Genomic DNA, 24,698 nt, shown 5'->3' with positions numbered 1-24,698 from the left:
TGGATTTACCCAAACATGCTATAGCCAATATTATCATATTTTAACCAATCATAATGATGTATATGTGCATTAAATTCATATTGGAGATATTACTAGAAATTTCATATTGGCTTGCATATCTGATGTTTTTAGTATATAAAATAGTGTATAGTGAATACATATACTAAGATCTACAATTTTAAGTACACGCCACTTCCTAAGTCTTTTAGTTATCATTACCCCTAAGCCTAACTAATCCTAAGTTCTAGGGAAAAAATTGATCAATCATGTAATTCCTATACGAACCTATTCTACCTTTGGTCCAAAGAGGTTTGCTTTCTTGATTAGCCATGTCATTTTCTTATCTTTGCCTCGGGCACCTCTAAATGGACAATTATATCGGGTATGCCCTTTCATTTTACAAAATAAGCAAGTTTTGTATATTCGTGAAAAATTATGCTTATTTCTTCTCTTCTTGCTTGATGAAGCATGACAATGGGATTTTTGAGATAGACCTAAACCCTTTTTGAAAATATTATTTCTTTTAACTCTTAAGGGTTTATTTGAACTATTCTTTTTACTTGCAATCCTAGAAATTGCTTCAAAATAATCATCTATTTTTCTATCTAAGCAAGTGATTTTTAGAATTTTCTTAATTTTCTTCTTTTCTAGAATAACATGATAATCTTTTAATTCTTCTAATTGTTTAGCTATCTTTTCATTTTCATTTTTCAAAAATATTTTATGCTTATACACCCTAACTAGAAACTCATGCATTTTCAAAAGACATTTTCTAGTTCAACGACATAAGACATGCTTTCATTTTTACATTTATCACATGATTCAGCAGAATTTTCACAATGAGCATTAGATGATTTATCACATGATATAACATATGAATCTACACAAGAATCATCAAATGCACCATTAACAGTATTATCACAAGAAATATCAGATGATTCATTATATGATGCATTACATGATATAACATGAGAATCATCATATGTATCATTCAATAAAAGAGATTGTGATACAAACACCTCCTCATCGGCTAAATCACTTTGATCATAGTTTGCCACCACTTTCTCATTTGAGCTTGAAGCTTCCTGAGTAGTAGACTCCTTCTTTTCGATTCCTCCATATCTCTTCTCCAGCTCCTAAATATCCCTTGCACATTTACATGCCATAATTTCAAGAAAAAAATTAGAATCTAAAGCACGATATAACATATCCATGGCATTTGAATTTGCATGCATATCATTTTCATTCATTGGCATACAAATTCCTTTGACAATCATTTGTCAGACCCTCCAATCCATTGATTTTATAAAAACGCTCATTCTTAATTTCCATTCGATAAAATTTTCATCACAGAAAATTGGAGGCCTAAACCATAGTTGTCCCTCACCGAATGGGGATACACCAATGTGAGTCATCGCTATCTTTTTACAAAAACGGTTAAGTCTATGCAATGAGACTTTGATACCAATTGAGAGTTGTGTATTCCCAAGAGGGGCGGGGGGTGAATTGGGAATTTAAAAAATTCTTCCTAGGTTACATATATTCAATTTAATATTAACAATCAGTATTACACATATTCAATTTAAAATTAACAATCAGTATTATACAAACATAGGGTCTTACTAAGCAATTTGCAAATATCACAAATATAATGAAATGTGAATATTTAAAATATGCACAACAAATCAAATATAAATATAAGTGCGGAAATATAAAGAGAGATTGAGAGAGAGGGCCCAAACACCGAATTTTTAACGAGGTTCAACAAAACCGACTATGTCCTCGCCTTGGGCAAAACACCCAAGGATTCCACTATTTCGCTCCTTAAAATCGGGCAAAGCTTCCTGTTACAATCTGCTACTTACAAGAAGCACAACTTCCTCCTAATCCGTTGCATACAAGAGGCACAACTTCCTCCTAATTCGTTGCTCACGAGGCGTAGCTACCTCACCCGGTTTAGAACCCAAACCGTAAATACAAATGGTATGAAAATTTGAGTACAAGTAAATGCTTCTTTACAAGTTGATTTTTACAATGTAAGAACCTTAATGCACTCTCAAATGATTTTCAATTTGAAGCTTGGTAAAGTATGATAAAACCTTTCAAAAATATTTTGCAATTATTTGAGTGAGAGAATGGAAAAATGATTTACTCAAAATGATTAACCTTATCAAATATAAGAAGCCTTCCAAGCAAGAAAATATGAGTGAAAAGATATTGCTTAAGGCTTTGTTAAAAAATTTAAAGAGTTTTCTCCAAAATATATATATTTTCAAATGAAAGGAGTAGGAGAAATGATTTCTTTCAAGATTGGCTCCTTAAAAATAGAAAGAAGGCTTTTCAAGCAATATATATTATAAACATATGCTCAAGCTCAAGCCTTGTTTGTAAACCTAAAAAATAATTTCCCCAAAAAGATTTTCAAGTAAAAGAATAGGAGAAAATAAGCTTTGATATAAAAAATGGAGTATAAAATATGTTTGGGAAAGAGAGAGTATGCAAGAATGCTCCCAAATGATTTTTCTAACATTTTTCAAGTGTTTAGGCATGTATTTATAGGCCAAATTAAAGATATAACTGTTTTATGGCCGTTAGGGTATTAAAATATAATTTATTTTGAAAACTAGCGTGCGAACACACTTCAGTTTTTCAGTCATAAGTTTTTATATACAACTCCAAATTAGACATTCTTGGTATCAACCGAAAGCTAAGAGACAACTTTCTTGCTGAACACTTTTTAAGATAAGGTGTGATTGATTGATAAAATTGCTCATCAATGAAACGGAAGAAACATGAAGATAATTTTTCTGCTGCAGACACCCTTCAGTAATTTGGACAACTTTTTCTATATAACTTCAAATTGAACGTATTTGGTATCAACAGAAAGCTAAGAAAAAATCTCTCAACTTTCATGTTGGACACTTTTTAAAATAAGGAAGAAACATGAAGGGTTTTTTTTTTTTTTTTTTTTTTTTGAAGAAGAAGAAATTTGTTTTGGAAAAATATTTTCATGAAAAGTTTATGTGCCCTAAAGTCAATATAAGGTCAAGTATGAGCTTCAATTAAATCATGAGATGCATGCACAATTAAGCATAATTAATTATTACAACCCAAAAATAAATAAAGTTTTCAAGCTTGCTCTCTTGATTCCCATGGAATACGCCGATTGGTGTAAGCTTGAAGTGCATTTATGACTTCCATTTTGCATCCTTCACTTGTGCTTCCAAAATTATAAACCTGTATATTCACTAAGTACACAAGTGAGATGCTGTTGTTTGTTATTATCAAAATAGGGATCGGACTCAAAAAGTCAACAAATTCCCTAAAACCTGAACTTGTACAATGGACAAAGGATGCTTAACTTAACATTTTTATATTCAAGCATGAGTTAAGCAATAAGAATGATTTACCTAACAAAGATGTCATGTCTATTTGGAAGTGGATGTGTAAATTAAGGTTTTACAATTTAAGGCCAAATCACTTCCTAAGCCTTTTAGTCACCACTACACCTAACCCCCAGAACTAAGGAAGAATTTAAAAAATTTATGTAATTCCTATTGGAATTCGATCTTCCTTTGGTCCTACAGTATTTGTCTTCATGACAACCAACATCCTTTCCTTATCCAAGCCTCTAGCACTTCTAGATAGACAAGTGAACTGAATGTGTCATATCATTTTACAAAATAAGCAAATTTTGTATATACATGAAAGATTTTGCTTATTTGTTCTATTTTTTCTTGGCGAGGCATGAAAAGGAGTATGGGACTTAAAATATGAACCTTTTCTGAAATATTTATTTCGTTTAATTTTTAAGGGTTTATTCGAACTGTACTTCTCATTTTTGGATTTGAAAATCATTCCAGAATAACCTTCAATTTTTCTTTCTAAGCAGATGATTTTCAACACCTTCACAATCTTCTTATTTTCTAAGATGACATGATATTTTCTTTGATCTTTCAATTGTTTTTCCATCCTTTTATTTTCATTTTTCATGAAAATTTTATGCTTAGAACACCCTAACTAGAAACTTATGCATATAAAATAAAGTTCTTTCTAGTTCTTTATGTGGTGGCATGCTTTCATCAATAAATTCATCACAAGATTCATCTTAAGATTTGACACAAGAATTGACATATGGATCAATGCATGAATTATTAGCTAGGATATCACAAGATTTAACAGATGATTCATCACAAAATATATTGCAATATTTTTCACGAGAATTATTGCATACATTATTAACTGATGTAGAAGGTGAGTCATATACCTTGTCGCCTGCTAATTCAACATGACTGCACCTTTCACCTTTCTGATCACTCAAGGTCGGAGCATTTGGAGAGATGGCCACTTTCTCCTGGGTCTTTCCGTATTTCTTTTCGAGCTCATCCCAAATTTCCTTCGCACTTATACATGCCATGATCTCAAGAAAGATATTAGAGTCAGTACAGTATAACATATCCATGACATTAGGATTAATCAAATTAAAATTTTTTTCATCTATTTGTGCACATCTTCCTTTAGCAATCAATTGTCAGGCCCTCCAGTCTACAGATTTATGAAAATGTTCATTCTAATTTTCTAGGTGGTGTAATCGACACCACAAAACATAGGAGGCTTGGTAACTGATTGTCCCTCACCGAATGGGGATACACCAATATGAGTCATTGTGATATTTTGTAAAAACGTTTAAGTCTAGTGCAACGAGACTCTGATACCAATTGTTGGAATTTGTGTATTCCCAAGGAAGGGGGGTGAATTGGGTATTTTAAAATTTTCTCTTAGGTTAAATCAGATGACAATAGTATTACACAAACCTAGGGTCTATCTAAGCGAATACCAATTACCCAACAATAATTTAATTGAGCAAATAATCAAAGCAAGCATAGCAGACTCAGTATTTCCCAATCATGCACAATATATAAACCATGCACACATTCATAATTAATTAAATATAAGCATACATGTGCCGGAAATTAAAGTGCAAGAATTTAGAAGCCGACACAAGATATGTTATCAGGGTTCGAAAAATGCTGCCTACGTCCCTGTCTCAAGCTCACAAGTAAGAGGATTCACTACCTGTTCACTTATGGGTGGAGCGACACCGTTTACAACACCCTTTCCTTACTGAACAAGGGAATACCCCAGGTCATATCATAGGGCTGACCCCAACCTTTACAATCACACCTTAGAAAGGTGCTCCTAATTTTCTTAACCGTGTCTAAACCATCCAGTGCTTTCTTAACCAGGTCTAAGCAATCCGATGCACGTTATAGGCTAGTGCAATCCTCCTCCGACGATCATACGTCGGGAATACAATAGATAATCAAGTAATTATTGTGTACAATACAAGTGCCTCGTACACAAGTAGATATGTACCACAATACAACCAATAAGCACAATGCATTCATAGATGATAAGAATTTATTCTCAAGTGAGATTTGTCAAGTTATATGTCAACTCTCAAGAATGTGTGCATATATATGTGTGAGAGTGAGAACTTTGATTCAATATAGTATATTCAATAAAAGAATAATCAAAAGTATTTTAAAAACCCTAAGCATATATCTCAAAATATTTTATCAAATATCAAGCACAATAGATATTAGGGTTTAAGCTTGTAAAAGATATTTTTATCAAGAACACAAAACAAGTTTTTGAATCTTGCAATAAGGATGCCAAGATTCACAAGTAAGGAGGAGTTCTTTCCAAATAATATTTATCAATAAAATATAATAGGAAAAGCTATAGCTAACTCTCAAAATCAATCTCAAACAATGCAAGTATGTGAGAGTAGTTAGTTTAAACATAATTTATAAATGCCCACAAGATTTGAGTGTTTATTCAAGCCTCAATTTGCAAACTTTGCAAATGAAGATGAATAATATAAATGCACTCTTTCTAAAATATGCAATCAATAGAGTATGAGAAAGAATTTTAACAATGAGCTTATGAAAATGTGGGAGTATGAGAGCTTTAGCACAAAAAGATTTTTAGAGAAAATTTGCTAATCAAAATACTAATCATCTCACAAATCAGGACAAATGAAGGGGTATATATAGAAACCCTAAAAAATATTACTGTTGGGGACACGACGGTCATTTTGGAAAAGTTTTATTAAAATTAACCCCTGTTTAACACGATAAAAAATCGCGAACTGAGAGGTTCGGTTGCCCGGAGCTATGGGCCAGTTGCCTGAATAGACACAGTGAATTTGAAAGATCTTAAGGGTTAGGTTTGTCGTGGGAAGTGTTGGTCGGCCGAGCCAAGGCGATTTTCCAAACCTTCGTAGGTTTGGTCGCCTGGTCTAATGTTTGGTTACCTGAAATGTTAAGCTCGATCGCCCGGTCAAGTTTAAACCTGAGTACCGGTCTGCCGAAGGAGCTGAGTTAGATAGGAATTTAGATTCGGACGCCTGAGGAAGTTGTGTGATAAATAGGACGGTCGCTTGAGCCCCCTTTAAAAAATCTTTAATAAATAGCTTCAGTCGGCCAAGGCAATTTGAACTAAAAAGGTTCGGTCGACCGGGGCCCTTTCAAGGTGCACATTTTTGTCCTGTTTTTGTCCTTGAACTTATTCAACCATGCGTGAATAAGTTATAGCATTTTGTTGTAAGGATTTTGGGTCCTAATGGTCAGTCTATGGTCTTATGTATTTGAGCATTCAAACCTTACCATGCATGAGATGCAATTATTACATACCTAAAGAAAACAAATTTTGTCTTCATTTCTTTTGCACTTCGTATTGCCATGTCATACGTCAGGTGATGTTGAATTTCAGCTCCTCATGACTTTTATTTTATCCTTATCATCCGTGCATGTAAAGTGATAATCTTGCTCACATACTCAATGCACAGGTAAAATATTTTGTATTTGTCATAATCAAAACGATTATGACTCAAAATGTTAACAAACATGATTTTAAATTTGACTGGTCGATCTGATCAAGTTTGATTGGCGTTGGTCACCAAGCTGGTCTAAGCATGATCCCAAACCCAGAAATGGAACGAACCTAGGCAAGTTCCTAGGTCAGTATTGATTGGGGTCAGCAATCGGTCAACCCATTCCTTTTATAAAAAAAAATAAATAAAAAATGTTAGGTGATGAGGCGAGAGTAGGACGAACCTGAGTCTTCAATTTCTATTTAGTGTCTAGGCTACCACACTTTTTTGTCTGCCATGTTTCAATATTTGTTTCCTAACATAATAGTAATGACAGTGGTGGTGGTAGTAGCAGCGGCAGTAATAATAATAATAATAATAATAATAATACATGTATTTTAGAAATAGTACTAGTTTTATTTGTAACATATTAGTGAATATTTTGTACTCTAATTAGCTATAGGTGATTATGCATAGCATCTTTGTAATATCATCTTGGATTAGTGCAATATTATCTTTACAGTGTGTGTGTGTGTGTGTAATATCATGGGTAGCACCACCACCTGTCCAATTAGTTCGATTGACTCCGTGCCCTTTCTTCGACACTGGTCTGGGATTTAAAACTATGCTTTTTCTAAAAAAATTTATAAAATAACGAAAAATTTTAACCTAATATATAATAAATACATGCCACATTGTAAGCACGTAAAGTTCTAATTGGTGATCCTCCATCATTTTTCTATTACAAATTGGAATTAAAACATAATTATTTGAATATTACGTTATGGATATAAATCATTATCAAGAATTTAACATCACCACCACCATCATTATGGTTAACAACAATAGCAGCAATAATGGAGAAGGAAATAAGAGAAGCTGGCCTTGGCACGTACGAGTTATGCAATGGTACTGGCACCAATACCAGCTTTGAGTTTTCGATGCAGCAACTTCTCTAGTGCTATTAATATTTACTTCCTCGATAAAAAATTTAAAAAATAAATAATCCATTTCATCTTCCTGTTAAAAAAAAAAAAAAAACAGTAACATCCCTTTGTATTAGTCTTTTTTCTTTTTTTTTTTTCTAGAAAAAAGAAAGAAAAAGGCTCAATCACAAAAAATGCCACAACTTATCAGTAACTAAACTTTATTTATTAATAATATACCAGCGTTCTATAATTAACTATGATTTTGATTCAGCTCCAAAACATTTGTTTTTGGAAATGCATTTTCCACCTTTGGCCAAGTTTCCTTTTAACGAGGTTGGACAAACTTCTTTGGTTTGTGCATGTAAATTGGGATGCTACGCATCTTGATTTCTCATCCATAGTTTGAAGTGAAGTTTGTTGTGGCTCAGCTTCAATGAACATTCTTTATGTTGCGAAGTAATGTCTATGATAGTCATGTTGATTGTGGAATTCACGCAACTGGAGGCATCTCCACCACCTACCCCTGTGATCTCAGTTTTCTCCATCCCTCGTAAATTGTTTGGAAGAGAAAACCACGCAATAGCTATTCTCTTTTTGTGATGTTGCTGTTGTACTAGCATGTTGTACAGAAATCAAGGCTGACAGAAAATGTTATTGCGTCTTTTGGTAACTGATCAGTTCTTAAATTTGGGTGACAATCTGTTTGCAAAGAAAATGCTTTTTGGTATTGTAATCTGATGAATCAAACTGTCCCCCCTGTCGAGTAAAGGATTTCATATGGTTAATTAGTGAGTTTAAGATCATGATAAGACAAATTCAGCGCATAATTTGCACTGGTTTTCTTTTCGGTCCAAAGGGTAATAGATTTCATGTCCTTGTAATTTCTCGCCAATTCCCTTTTCTTTCTTTTTTTTCTCCATCTGGGAGTGCTCGTTGGTTTTGCTGAATGCAGTTCTGGTGTTTTGTTTCATTTGGATCCTTTGTGGAGGACAGAGGTGGCTTGAACCATGCCATGAGGCTGACAAAAATTGTGGATTTCTCATTGGTATTTAATGAGGATGAAGGGAAAGAGGAACATGAGCATATGCTGTCTGCATGAATTATTTGAATTGGAACTTTTTCTCTCGTGAGCGTGGTGGGAGCCACTTTAAATCATTGAATTGAATGAGAGAGTGTTTATCTTCTTTCTTCTTTCTTCTTTGGTCGACTAGAACATAAGGATACTGTTTGCATGAATTATTTGAATTGGAACTTTTTCCCAGACCAGTTTATTTCTGCAATATATTGATAGAGCAGAGTGGACTCGTGAGCATGGTGGGAGCCACTTTAAATGATTGAATTGAATGAGAGAGTTTTTATCTTTTTCTTCTTAGGCCGCCATTCATTTTGTACAAAACTCAAAACATTTTTTGTATTATATTTTGTCAAAAAATTTATTATTCAAATTTTCTTTCAAACATATAATTAACTAAAAGCATCAATTTTGAATCTTAAATTTTAATTTTTATAAATTTAAATAAAATTTAATAAAATTTTGTGTTGCTCCTCCGTGAGACTGTGACATATATTTTAAGTGCTTCTCCGTATATGTTTGTTTCAGTTATTTACTTGGTCACCTTTCCAGAAGCTTCTCGGATCTTCCTCTTCGACTATGAAATTTTAGAATTAATGTCATGTTTGGATGGTGGAGTGGAATAAGATAGGAAAGGAATGAAATGAATATTTGAATGTCAAAATGATGAAATCGAGTGAAAAAAAAAATTTTATTCTATTTTACCCGATTTTATTACATTTCTATGTATAAAACTACGTTTGTTTTGTGGAATGTCTATTTTTTAGGAATAGATTAGTTTTAATAGGTTAGTTACAATTAGTTATTTAAAAAATTATATTATTATTATAAAGTAAATAATAATGAGAAATATTTTATGAGTCTATAATAAGGAATAGATAATGAATAATAATTTAAAAATATTTAAAAATATATTATGAAGATGTCTATTTCTTTCTTATTACATATTTCAATAATTAGGAATATGTAAAAAGGAACTATTTATTTTCAAAATTTAAATTATATTTCATCTTGTTCAAATGCATAGTTATTTCATCGAATCAAACGAGTTGTTGCTTTTGACGTTAATCACTTTGGCGGCTTAAATGAAGTAAATGATCAAGGTCTTTAGATACTGGTCAAAGATAAAAACTAAATGGAGAGAAGAAAGGCCAAGGATAATGGTCAAGGTTTAGATACAGGTCAACCCTGAAGTGCAAGGCTTAATCTACCCTCGATCTTGATTGAGCTAAGGCTAGTATGGCTCAGCAAGCAGTAAGAAGATAGTTTCTTTATATGGCCCAATCAGGGTGTTTTTTTTTTTTATAAGGTTATTCTATTTTGTCGGCCCAAGATTAGAGTCTAGAGGGGAATGAATGGATTCTATTGCGAATTTAGGTTTTTCTTTACAAAATATAATTCTTGATATGATACAAGTAATTATATCACAATAAATAAAATATAAATCATGCACAAGACATAAATTAAATAGTATAAGGAAGAGAAGCTTAACACCAATGTTTAATGTGGTTCGGCCTCTTGTCTACCTCCACGCCTTGAGACACACTCAAGGATTCCACAATCCACTATAAACTCTTTTAATGGTGGAAAAGTCTTTAGGATCGGGAACAAATCCCTTTTGTTCACCAAGAACCTTCAACCACGGTTCACCAGGAACCATTTGCGATCTGATTCACCAAGAACCTTCAACCACGATTCACCAAAAACCATTTGCGATCCGATTCACCAAGAACCTTTTATAGCTTGAAGATGGAATACAAAACAAATGCTCTTTGAATGAGCTGATAATTAATACAACCAAAACCTCACACAACTCTCTTAAAGTAATGATTCACAACAAAGTTAAGGGGCAAGAGAGAAGTTGAGCACTTGAAATATGAACTAAAATGTGGTGTGCTTGGGAATGATATTTGAACTTCTAAATCAATAATGTTTAAAACAAGTTTTTGGACTTGTATTTATAGGTAAAATGAGCTACTAGCTGTTTTATGGCCGTTGAGATGATATATAATATGTTTACTTTGAAAACTAGCAGTTTGTAGCCGTTAGGGCTTGAATCTCGACACAAACTGTCGACTATTTAACCCAATTAGTTGATTGTTTTATCCAATTAGTTGACTAATTACCTCAATTAGTCGATTATTTCAACTAGGCCACATTATGCCTAAAACCGTCGATTGTTTATCCCAAATCGTTGATTGATTACCTAAATTAGTGAAAGTCTTCAAGATGAAAGTTATGAGAATTTTTTCTTACCTTTCCGTAGATACCAAGATCGCCCTTTTTGGAGTTTTCTAACAAAAGTTATGCTTCAAATACTAAAGGGTGTTCAGGAAATTTGAGAGATGCATAACTGAGGTTTTAAACCTAACAATGTCCAAGTTTTTAAAAGATTATAACAATAATATGATTTAAAACTTGTCTCATATAAAAATACATTTGAGTAAAAGATATTTTTATAAAACTTTTGTTTTTACTTTGAAAACTAATAAGTACCGAACTAATGAATTGGTAATATCCTACATACTCTTATGTCCTAGTCTGCACATGCAATTTGTTCAACTCTTGCTCAGTAATCTTACATGAAACAATACTGCGAGGGTTACAATAGTTTCTACCTCAAACACTCTTTATTACATATGATTTTGCACTTGCTTTATTCAGATGTGCTTGAATTCTTTCGAGTGAGTGTCCATCTTCATATTTCCTACTTGAACGTCCACTCGGTTCAATCTTTACCTTTAGTCTAGTATCTTCATGTAAATCAAAATACATTAAATATGATCATGTAACCACCAAGGCTAACATATTTGGGTTTTGGTTTGTTTAGTTTTTGACTTACAAAACTAAAAATCAAATGAATATATATTTGGTTATAATTATTTGGAGCTATCCGAATGGTTTTAATTATGCAACAAAATCATTCAGACAAGGCCAATTCTATTGGTCTAAATTAATCACTACACAACCCTAGAACTCTATCCATGCATCATGCCTTTAAAAGCAATATTCATAAGTTAAAGTAAATAATATCTCACATGAGGCATTAAATTTTTTTTGACATGGATAACTATTCATATGACTATAAAACAAAATGTGATTATATTTGTTAGTTGTTGTGCTATGAAAATAACAATGATAATTGGTCTAAAAAAAAAAAGGAGCTTTGATGGTCAAGAATAAGAAGATTGAAGCACAAAAAATATAAAGCAAATATGTCAAAACCTTTAAATACCCTTTCATGAAAAATAAAAACGCAGTGTCTTTATTTAATTCCACGAGGTAAAATCATTCCTATTAGGACACTTTGAAAATTTTTATAATATGTGTACAAGTGCATTTATGGAGTGAACTAAAATTTTCTTCTTCCAAAATGTTATTCCAAGAACTAGCCCATTTTTTAAATCTATTCTCTTGGATCTTATGATAGATGGAATAAAATTGAATTTTATAATTTTACATTTTTACTGTATAATTTTCTATCTACTTTTAATTTATTTTTGCTCATGAATATTGAGTCAATTCATTTATTCCCTCAAATCACTAGCATTTAAGGGGTTCTTATAAAACATCGCGTCCTAAAAAACTTAGTGCCTATCTAGTTGTAAAACTTGATTTTCATTTTTTCTTTTTTAGACTCGTGAAAAGTTAGTTGATTTTTTTTTTTAAAAATGCAAAAAATAAAAAAACATTAAAAAAATTTTGCACTATTTGCTTACCAAATAATTTTTTTCCCTATTTTTTAAATTTTAAAAAATAATTATATAAATGCCACATTATTTTCTAATTTTTTTGAAATTGTATAGAAAAATCAGAAAATGTCCTTTTATTATTTTCTGATTTTTTGATTTTTTACTCTATGGGAATATGAAATTTGTACATTGAATTTGAATTTATGTGGATTATAACAAAATATAATATAAAATTTGTATTGAGTTTTATAAAAGTTCAAATCCATTTCAAAATCTATGGCCTTAATTGTAATTTTAAAAAAATAAAAAATAAATTATTTTTGTAATTATTTTGAAATGGAGAAATAAAAAATTTTGCACAATTACAAAAAAAAAAAAAAAAATTCTATTTTGTAACATGAATACCGAAAAAATTGAAAATTTATTATTCTTTAAAAAATTAAGAATAAAATATAAGTAAACCGATGCTTGAAATCTTGGATATGCACGCAATTAAACTTAATTTTTTTTGCCTAATAACCATGAAAAGGTTGTTCCGAAAACCAATCCAATTTTTATAACCCATCCTCTTCAATTTGAGTTCTTCCATTTTTCCCTCTGCCAACTAAAAACATTGTAAAAAATTTTCATTGGTCACCCCAAATTCATTGGTCCACAAAAATTGTTCCATTTTTTAAGTTTATAAAATTGGTTAAACCGGGACAATGAATCGGTTTTTTCCGGAGGGTAGGGCCGGCCCAAGGGCGGACCAGAGTTAGAGTGAGCCCGTGACCGACCGCATCTGGCCCGCCTCCCGCCTACGGACACCATTACTTTGCGCGCTGCTGTCTCTGCCATCACAATCCAGCTGTCGTTCACGAGCCTACCAGTCCCTCCACATAATTCCAAAACTATCCTTCTTATTGGCCCCTACTCATTTTATTTATTTATTTATTTTTTCTATAATTTTTATTTATCAGGAAAATTAATTTTATATTTATTTATTTTATTTAAATTTAAAGTATGATTTTTAGTTTTGTTTTATTCAAATCTATCTAAATTTAAATATATATATATATATTTTTAATTTTAAATTCATAAAAGACTATTATTATAAATCAAATGCATATTGAATTGTAAGTCTTCATCAAATTAGGAGAAAAAAATATGATGATTATAATGATCTTTTCGTCAATCTTTAAAATATAATTTATTTATTTTAAAAATTTTAAAACATTTCATATAAATGACATTTTTTTTTTTTTTAAATGCGCTCTATATTACTATAGTAAGGGAGGGGGTCAGGACTAAGGCCATGAGGCTTCTACCAATCTGCCGAGCTGACTGCCGTCTGAGTAGAGCACCGTAGCAGGGGGAGGGCCAGAGGGGGTGAGAGGCGTGATGAGATGAGAGATCAAATCAGCAGCTAGCAACAGCAGGAGAATTGAAGACGGCACATGGGTACTGGTGTAACATTGCATAATATATATATATATATATATATATATATATATATATATTTATATTGTTGTTTTTTGTTACACATTGGTAGAATAGTTACACATTAATATAAAAAGTTGTATTGAATTTTTTGTATTATTTGTCTTACATTGGAAAGAAGTGTTTTTTGGACTTGAGATTGAAACTATATAAAGAACTAAACTCTTCATTTGTAAAACACACTTTAAAGTTGTACTTTGTCAAGAAGTAGTGGATTGATCGTCGGCGCCCGAGGACGTAGGTAATTCTATACCGAATCTTGTTAATTTCTTGTCTTGTTTTTTTTACTGTTTTATTATTAATTTCTACATTGCTTTAGTTTTTTATATATTCAATAACAATAGTTGTAATATTGGTGTTCGGCACAAGTGGGGTGTCTGACACAACAATTAGTATCAGAGTTAGGTTGAATAGTGTCGATACGGAGGTGTTCCTCTGTTAGGATCCTTAATTCCACGTTTGATGCCTAAGAAAGACCTTATCTAAGCGAGTGCTCAGAAACCATTGCGACTCGATTGCTCTCTAGAGGTCAACCTGGTTAAAGTGAAATTTCATAAGATAAAACGGAGTAGACACAATTGGTACGTACTATTCATCCTAGGCCTTTCGTTTTGTTGGTTGCTATTGAATATATAGAAGATGGCAAAAACTAGTGTAGCAGTAGAAGAAACTTTGTCCACACAAACTCCAGCCCCTTTGGCTTCGACATTATCACCGAAGACGATAGTTAATGCTCGGTTTGAGGTGGAGAAATTTGATGGTACTAATAATTTTGGTATGTGGCAATGTGAGGCGATGAATATCTTGTATCAGCAAGAACTAGATATTGCTTTAAATAATAAACCAGTATATATGGGTGACGAAAATTGGGAAAAGATCAATCATCAGGCATATGGTACGACTCGTCTATGTCTCGCTAAAAATAAGAAATATTGTGTTATGAGGGAGACATCTGTAAAGAAATTGTGGAAGACATTGGAAGATACATTTATGATTAAGAGTCTGGAAAATCAGCTCTATTTGAAAAATAAATTGTTTCGCTTCTAGTATCAATCAGGTATTTCAATTAATGACCACATAAATGCTTTCAATAAAATTTTGGCCGATTTGTTAAATTTGGATGAAAATGTGAAAGATGAGGATTAAGGCATATTGTTACTGAATTCCCTCCCTGATGAGTATGAACATTTGACCACAACTTTATTGTATGGGAAAGATAAAGTTACTTATGATGTTGTTTGTACTGCATTGATTAGTACTGAATGCAGAAAGAATGATCAGAGGGTCCATAAGGAAACAACGGAAGCAGTAAAAATAAAGGGACGTTCTCAAAGTCGTATGTCTGAAAGGAAGAGTAAATCTCATGGGAGGAGTAAATCTCGTGGAAGACCTGGTAAAGATGAATGCGCCTTTTGTTGTGAGAGAGGGCATTGCAAGAAAGATTGCCCTAAATTACAGCAGAAGAATAAGGACAAAACACATTCTAATGCCAATATAGCCAATGATGATGGAAGTGAGTCAGATTTTTCTCTTGTTGGAACATCTTTGTCACATTATTTTGGTGAGTGGATTTTGGATTCTGACTGTTCTTATCACATGTGTCCCAATAGGGAATGATTTTTTAATTTTGAAGAATTAGATGGTGGAGTTGTTTTTATGGGAAATGATAATACTTGTAAAACAACTGAAATAGGATCAATACAGTTGAAATGTCAAGATGGAACTATTAAGACCTTGACTGATGTTAAGTATGTTTCAAGCCTAAAGAAGAATCTGATTTCATTACGCACCTTAGAATCTAAAGGGTTCACTATCACTTTGAAAAATGAAACCTTAAAGATTAAATCAGGTGCGCTGGTGGTGATGAAAGGAATAAGGAAAAATAACTTGTATTATTTACAAGGTAGTACAGTTATTGACTCAGCAGCTGTTGTTTCTGAGAAAAATGCAGGTTCATATACAATTAGGTTATGTCATATACGATTAGCACATGTAGGAGAAAAATCTTTATAATAATTAGTTAAGTGAGATTTGTTAAAGGGTACAAAGGTGTGCAAACTTAAATTTTGTGAGTATTGCATTTTGGGAAAACAGACTAGAGTGAAATTTGACATTGCAAATCCACCAGACTGAAGATATTTTAGACTACATCCATACAGATGTATGGGGGCCCACAAAAATGGCTTCGTTGGGTGGTATGCATTATTTTTTCACTTTTGTTGATATTTTTTTAGAAGAGTTTAGGTGTATTCTATGAAGTATAAAAATGAAGTGTGTGATATTTTTATTAAGTGGGAAAAATTAGTTGAAACTCAAACTGGTAGAAAGATTAAACGGCTTAGATCAGATAATGGTGGTGAATACACGAGTGACCCGTTTATGAAGGTATGTTAGGATGAAGGTATTGCTCGACACTTCACAGTTCGAGATACACCACAGCAGAATGGGTGGGCAGAGCGCATGTATCGGACTTTGCTAAAGAAAGTTATGTATGTTGTCTAATGTTGGGTTAGACAAAAGGTTTTGGGCTGAGGCTGTTAGATATGCGTGTCATCTCATCAATTGTCTACCATCATCTGCAATAGGGGGAAAAACACCCTATGAGGTATGGTCTGAAAAACCTGCTAATGATTATGATTCTTTACATGTATTTGGTACTATGACTTATTATCATGTTAAAAAATCTAAGTTGGATTCAATAGTCAAGAAAAGCAATATTCTTGGGGATAAGTGTAGGAGTCAAAGGATACCGTCTTTGGTGTTTAGAAACCAAAAAAATGATTTTAAGTAGGAATGTGACTTTTGATGAACTTGCGATGATGAAGAAAACAATACGCATTGAGTCACGAGTTGAAGAGAAAACTAGTGGTACTCAATAACAAGTGGAGGTTGAGACAATTTTGGGAAACGCAGTGAGAAATAATACTACACAAGGTAACTCTCCAGTTACGGTAGGAAATAGTATACAAGAAGAGGAAATTTCAATTCCAAAATCTTCACAGCAACAAGAATCAATTGTTTCTCAGAGGCCAAGACGAGAAATTCGAAAACCTGCTCGGTATACTGATATGGTGGCCTATGCACTTCCAATTGTGGATAATAATGTTCCTTACACTCTCAAAGAAGCAATTAGGAACTCTGAATCAGACAAGTGAAAAAGAGCGATGGATGAAGAAATACAATCTCTTCATCATAATCAGACTTGGGAGCTAGCCTAACTGCTCAAGGGTAAGAAAACAATTGGTTGCAAATGGGTTTAAGTAAAGAAAGAAGGATTTCCAAATGCAAAATAATGTTCGCTTCAAAGTTAGATTGGTAGCTAAGGGCTACGCACAGAAGGAAGACATTGATTATAATAAGGTATTTTCTCCAGTTATTAAACATTCTTCCATTCGAATTTTGTTAGCTTTGGTAGCATAATTTGATCTTGAACTAATTCAGTTCGAAGTAAAAACTACATTTTTACATGGCGATTTGGAAGAGGAAATCTATATGACTTAGTCAGATGGATTTCAGGTTGTTGGAAAATAAAATTGCGTATGTAAATTGAGTAAATCGTTGTATGGTTTAAAACAGCCTCCAAGACAGTGGTACAAATGATTTCATCAGTTTATGATGGGTTAGAAGTACATTAGAAATAAATATGATCATTGTATTTATTTTTGCAGACTACAAAATTGATCTTTTATATATTTACTCTTATATGTTGATGATATGTTGATAGTTTCAAAGAATAGAGAAGAAATCAACAAGTTGAAAAGTCAATTAAATCAAGAGTTTGAGATAAAAGATCTTGATGGAGTAAAGAAGATACTTGACATGAAGATTCGCAGAGACAGAATGAGAGGAAGAGTTAGTTTGTCTCAAAAATAGTATTTAAAGAAGGTAGTACAGAGTTTTGGCATGTTTGAGCAGTCAAAACCAGTAAGCACTCCTTTTACTTCTCATTTCAAATTTAGTGTAGCTTTATCCCCTAAATCAGGTAAGGAACGTAAGTATATGTCACTGGTTCTTTATGCAAGTGTTGTTGGTAGTCTGATGTATGCAATGATTTGTATTAGACCTAATATTTCACAAGCTGTTAGTATGGTGAGCAGGTATATGCATGATCCGGGTAAAGGATATTGGCAAGCTGTGAAATGGATTTTGAAATATATTATGAATACGATTGATGTTGGTATAGTATTTGAGAAAAATAATACTATTGATCAATGTGTTGTTGGATATGTGGATTCTGATTTTGCAGGTGATTTGGATAAACGTCGATCAACTACTAGATATGTTTTTACATTTGCTAATAGTCGAGTGAGTTGGAGGTCTATCTTATAGTCTACCATTGTCTTGTTTACAATAGAAGCATAGTACATGACAACTTCAAAGGCAGTTAAGGAAGCTATTTGGTTGCAGGGATTACTTGAAAATTTGGGAGTTGTTCAGAAGCACATTGTTGTATTCTGTGATATCCAGAGTGTTATTCATTTAGTAAAGAATCAAGTCTATCATGAATGAACAAAGCACATCGACGTTCTGTTTCATTTTATGCGGGATATTATTGATGGAGGTAAGATACTTCTTCAGAAGATTGTTATAACTGAAAATCCCACAGATATATTGACCAAGATTGTGACAACAATCAAGTTCAAACATTGTTTGGACTTTATCAATATCTTATAAGTCTGATAATTTTTGGAATGCGCCGATGATGTGGAACTCCAGAAAATGTTGGTGACTGAAAAATTTGTTGAATTTATCGTCAAGGTAGAAATCTGTTATTTTTTGTCTCATATTGGTAGAATAGTTCTACATTAGTATAAAAAGTTTTTTAAATTTTTTGTATTATTTGTCCACATTTGAGAGAAGTGTTTTTTGGACTTGAGATTGAAGTTATATAAAGAACTCAACTTTTCATTTGTAAAACATATCTCAAAATTGTATTTTGTCAAGAAATAATGGATTGATCGTCGGCGCCCGATGACGTAGGTAATTCTATACTGAACTTCGTTAATTTCTTATCTTGTTTTTTTTACTGTTTTATTATTAGTTTTTACATTACTTTAGTTTCTTATATATTCAATAGCAATAGTTATAGTATTGGTATTTAGCTTAAGTGGGGTGCTCGGCATAACATATATATATATATATATATATATATATATCCCGGTGATTCGGAACTCATATGCATATGCTCCGATGGAATATGGTGGCAAAATAGGTCGAATTTAAACTAGATTTAAATTTAAAACAAATTGATTCGTTTATAAATGAATTAAACATATTTGAATCGGACTGGTAACAGGAATCCTCATATGCATATGAGCTCCGAATCATCGTCCCGGTTGTCATTTTGTCCCAAATTGCCATTTCTTCATGCCAATTGATCCGCGTGAACAAGTGGATCCGACCTAAATATCTCGTTCATGGACCCTACCACTTACTTGTTAACTTGAACAATTATCTTATGCGAATTGTTGCCAGGGTTCCCAGTTCCAAGACCACCACCCCCTCTCCCGCAAACATCTTATATATACATAGCTCCCATTCACACTTCCCTCCGCCCACTCACTCCGCTACCATTCTCATCTCAGTTCAATACTCGGGCCGAATCCGGCTCAAGATCCGGAATCCATGGACCCTACAACCACACTCCTCTTCTTTCTTCTTCTCCTCTCAATCGCCGTGGCTACTGACCCTTGCTCCCAATCCGACGGCTCAGATCTCTCCGTCATTCCCATCTACGGCAAATGCTCCCCCTTCTCACCGCGCAAACCCGGTTCTTGGCCCAACACCGTTATTAACATGGCCTCCAAGGACCCGGAGCGCCTGGCCTACTTATCTAGCCTCGTCGCCCAGAAGGCCCCCACTGTCCCAATTGCCTCCGGCCAGCACGCCCTCAACGTTGCCAACTACGTCGTCCGGGTCAAGCTCGGGTCCCCGGGTCAAACCATGTTCATGGTTCTCGACACCAGCAACGACGCCGCCTGGGTGCCGTGCAGCGGCTGCGCCGGCTGCTCCTCCACCACTTTCTCGCCCAAGGCCTCTTCCACCTGCCGGTCGATGGACTGCTCCGAACCCGAATGCACCCAGGTTCGTGGGCTCTCGTGTCCGGCAACCGGGTCGGGCGCGTGCTTGTTTAACCAATCCTACGGCGGAGATTCATCCTTCGCGGCCACCCTCTCCCGCGATTCCCTAAGTCTAGCAAATGACGTCATTCCCAGCTACTCATTTGGGTGCATCAATGCGGTTTCGGGTGGGTCGGTGCCGCCACAGGGTTTGCTGGGGATGGGCCGGGGCCCCATGTCGTTGCTCTCCCAATCCGGGTCGCGCTACTCGGGCGTGTTCTCGTACTGCCTGCCCAGTTTCAAGTCCTACTACTTTTCCGGGTCGCTGAAACTCGGGCCGGCGGGTCAACCAAAGAGCATCAAAACCACCCCACTTTTGCGTAACCCGCACCGGCCGTCGCTGTACTACGTCAACCTGACCGGGGTCAGCATCGGCAAGGTCCGGGTACCAGTGGACCCGAAGTTCTTAGCGTTCAACCCGAACACCGGGGCGGGAACAGTGATTGATTCGGGCACGGTTATAACCCGGTTCGTCCAGCCGGTCTACGATGCCATCAAACAGGAGTTCAGGAAACAGGTGGCGGGCCCGTTTACGACGCTGGGAGCGTTTGACACATGTTTCAGAGCGACGAACGAGGCGGTGGCGCCCGCCGTGACGATCCATTTAGAGGGGATGGATTTGAGGCTGCCGATGGAGAACAGCCTGATACACAGCAGTGCTGGGACGGTGGCGTGCCTGGCGATGGCGGCGGCGCCGAACAACGTGAACTCGGTGCTGAATGTGATAGCCAATTTGCAGCAGCAGAACCTTCGGATTCTCTTCGATGTTGCCAACTCTCGCTTGGGAATTGCTCGCGAGCTCTGCAACTAGCTATTTTGCTCTCTACTTCTTTCTCCATATCTGTCCTCTTGTGCTGAAAATATCCATGCGTGCAGGTCTTTTGTTTTTGACTCTTTTGTCTCTTTTGTTTTTTTTCTTGTTTTTTTAATTGATTCTATGTGCATGTTAATGTTTGAGAATAAGCTGGGTCACGAAATGTAGTCACAGCTTTTGAAATAGTTTTATGTATAATTAGTTTTAAGATTTTGTAAATCTGCTCTCTCTTTATATTCATTCTACATTCAAAATAATTTTTAAAATTTGGAAATTATACATATTTCAAGTAAAATGCTATATATATATATAGGATTTACATTCCAAAGGATATTGGGTTCCACGTGAAAGGTATATGTCTCATATGATAAGATAATAGATTAAATGAATGCAGTGACCATAGGGCCATTGAGCGGTTTGCCTAGGGGCTCCAATTTTTCTTTAAATATTAACATTATTTATGATGCTATCTCTTTTCATACATTGATTTTCCCACTATCACAAAAGTTGGGGCCCCCAATTTTTTTTTAATGTTAACATTTTATGATGTCATATTGTCCCATACTTTTTCACTATCTCAAAAGTAAATGAAATTATATTTTAGAAAATAAAGTAAATGTAATTTAATTCTTTTTTTTTTTTTTTTTCAAGTCTTTATGTAATCTTGAATATAAAACTTTAGTTAGTGATTTTGCATCTCAAAAAGTTAGAAAAAAATAATTTTAAATAAGAATAAAAATTAAACAAAATATTAAGGACTCTTAAGTAAATCATTCGCCTAAGGCCCCATATTGGGAAGAGTCGCCCTGAATGAATGGACATATATATGGGTTAACTTAAAAGTAATTAGCTTATGAATTAATGAGATGCTGAATATATATATTAGCTAGGCCTGACAAAACGGGTCATAACCCGTCGGATCACCCGGACCCGTCCATTTAAAACGGGTTCGGGTTTAAGAAAGTTAACCCATTTAATAATTGGGCGGGTCACGGATTAACCCGTTTATAAACGGGTTAAGTGGGTTTGGGCGGGTCACTCGGCGGGTGACCCGTTAATTTCAGTTCAGTGCTTCTCAGTTCTCACACGCGCACGCCTCACCTCACCCTCACGGTTTACACTTCACAATCACACACACTGACACACTTAAAAAAAATAAACCCTAAGGTAAAGTTCCCCTTCCCGACTCCCTAACCAGCGCCGCGCCTCTCCAGTCTCCACTCCAGTCTCCACTCTCCAGTCTCCTCTTCTGGCGCCTAGGTCGTCTCTCTGACCTCTCGTCCACGACATCTTCTCCGTCCCCAGCAACTTCAACCCCACTCACAGCCACTCCGGCAACATAGCCGAACCTCCCATACCATAATGCCCAGAGCAGCAATTGTGAACCGGCACACCCCCACGATCTCAACACCGGAGCACAGTTGCCGTCGTCACCCTTCGTCTCCGACAAGGTCCTGGACGAAAATGTCGTCGCCAGCCTTCCAGTCTCCAGTCTCCTCGTATGGCCAGCTCCACCTCCACAGACCACTTCTCCACATCAACACCCCCCCACCCAGCTCCACACACCATTTCTTTTTATTTAGAAATTAATAAATAACATGCAGTTTTTTTTTTTTAAATGTCATTTTATATGAAATTTTAAAATAAAAAAATTATATATTTTTAAACGGGTGACCCGTTACCCGCCCGTTTATTAAATGGGCGGGTTAGGGTTGACATGTGTATGATCTGTTTAACATTGACCCGTTTATGACCCAACCCGTTTATGACCCGACCCGTTAGTGACCCGCCCAAACCCGGCCCGTCCGCCCGTTTTGCCATGCCTAATATTAGCTACTATTATGGGGAGTAACTATAAGGGCATGTTATACAGTTAACCTAAGGAAAGAAGAATTAAGGATGTGTAAGAAAAGTTAAGTTCATAAACTCTAGGGTTAGCTACATGGTAATGTTAGCTGCAAAGAAAAAATAGGAAGAAATGAATTGTTCTCTCTCTGCATTTACTTCTCTAATCATCATCCCATAGATATAGTGAAGGAAGGAAAGAAAAGGAGGAAAAGTGGGAGAAACGATTTCTTCGGATTCCCGGGTGTTCTTTTCAATAGATTTGATATGACCGATTCCGGTATGCAAAGTTTATAATTTATGATTTATTTATTTTCCGCATAAAGGTTATTGATTTGAAGTTCATGATAATTGAAGATCATTGACTGCAGTATATTTATGAAAATTTTCTTACATGTGGTATCAGAGCCAAGGTTAAAATTATCATGATCTTCCTTTCATGATAAAAATCATTTCTTTTAACCCCTTACGATCTTGTTATGAGTTCGTGTGAAAATTTGTGTTCATGATATTTTCTGAAATCAAACTGAAGAATTCATATGATAAATGATTCCTAAAAATATATGTGATATTTGATGGATTTATAGGGGTTTTGTTGATCTGAAAATTTTCTTACATGTGGACCATTGACAATTTTGCCCTGTATAGTGATATTAAAGTAGGGCTGCTGAATGATATGCATGCAAATAATTTCATTATAACTTGATTAATGATGAAACACTTACATGTTATGCATGCGTAAGCTAGAGAATTTTACATAAAAGTAAGTTAGTAAAATTCTTATATTGGGGAATTGATTATCTGTTGTAAATTATGGATAAATTTTGTTGACTAAGGAATCAATCAATGTTTCTATTATGGTTAGCATGTTGTCACCAAAGTGATCTTGCTGAGAAAAGTTGTAAACGTTGATTGAAATATAATCTGGCAAAGAATAATAACAGAATGGTTATTTGAATATTATGGTTGGCATAAAGGTGCACCAACTTTCAAATAATCATTGATTCAATTAAGATAATTGAAGAATGGTAGTAAGATTGGGAAGTCTACCCAAAGGTAATAGACCAATCAAACTTTATAAAGGTTATCAATTATGCCTGAATGAATGAATATTACTAGTAAATGTAAGGGTTAGTATATTGTATAAGTTGATCAAAATATTGAATGCAATTTACTAGTTTTTAAGCATTAATGTAGTGAGCATTTTGTGTTATTACAATGTCTATTCCTGTTTCATTACATTCGCTGGCTTCTTCTGTTCCGATCTTCAATGGGACAAATTTCTCTAGCTAGAATGAGCAGATTCAGTTTCACCTTGGTGTTCTGGATCTGGACTTAGCTTTGCGAATGGATAAGCCGGCTGCTATTACTAATGCAAGTAGTTCGGAATAGCGAGCTTTGTATAGGTCATGGGAAAGGTCGAACAGATTAAGTATGATGTTAATGCGGATGTGTATAGCAAATAATATTAAATCAACACTCCCTCGACTAGAAAATGCAAAAGAATATCTTAAGGCAGTGAAAGATAGATTTTGTTCAGCTAATAAGTCTCTCGCAGAAAGGTTGATGGCTAAACTAACTACAATGAAATTTGATGGTAGTAAAGGAATGAATAAACATGTCCTAGAAATAACTAATCTAGCTGCTAGACTTAATACTTTGGGAATGAATGTTGATAAAAGCTTCATTGTTCAGTTTATTTTGAACTCTTTGCTTCCTCAGTACAGGTTTTTTCAGATTCACTATAACACAATTAAAGAAAAATGGAATGTGAATGAATTGACAAACATGTTAGTTCAAGAAGAGGTAAGACTCAAATAATAGGGACAACATTCAGTAAATATCATGAGTCACGCAGCTAGAAGTAAAGG

The 24,698-nt window shown here is 34.5% G+C and overlaps 2 protein-coding genes across 7 annotated transcripts in view; both read left to right on the top strand.

Annotated features, from left to right (window-relative positions):
* The window catches only part of LOC131161623 (universal stress protein PHOS34), a 54,405-nt gene that overhangs the window by 29,170 nt on the left and 537 nt on the right, over nucleotides 1-24,698 (top strand). Inside the window, exon 5 of one of the 6 annotated variants that reach the window (XM_058117508.1) lies at nucleotides 13,839-14,227. The exons of 1 other annotated variant lie outside the window; for it this stretch is intronic. The gene's annotated coding sequence lies outside the window, so the exon portion shown is untranslated. Of the gene's footprint in view, nucleotides 1-8,758; nucleotides 9,151-9,406; nucleotides 9,584-13,838; nucleotides 14,228-24,698 lie in introns of those variants that run through there. 4 more of the 6 variants (XM_058117505.1, XM_058117506.1, XM_058117507.1 and 1 more) reach the window with 4 other exon arrangements.
* On the top strand, nucleotides 19,315-21,201 carry LOC131161622 (aspartyl protease AED3). Its single transcript, XM_058117502.1, has one exon. It carries the CDS (start codon nucleotides 19,675-19,677, stop codon nucleotides 20,977-20,979), a length of 1,305 nt encoding a protein of 434 aa, XP_057973485.1. The 5' UTR covers nucleotides 19,315-19,674; the 3' UTR covers nucleotides 20,980-21,201.

This window comes from Malania oleifera, chromosome 8, assembly GCF_029873635.1.
Source record: "Malania oleifera isolate guangnan ecotype guangnan chromosome 8, ASM2987363v1, whole genome shotgun sequence".
Taxonomy (NCBI): Eukaryota; Viridiplantae; Streptophyta; class Magnoliopsida; order Santalales; family Ximeniaceae; genus Malania; species Malania oleifera.
Note: the sequence above shows the minus strand (reverse complement) of the source record. Positions and strands in the feature narration are given on the sequence as shown.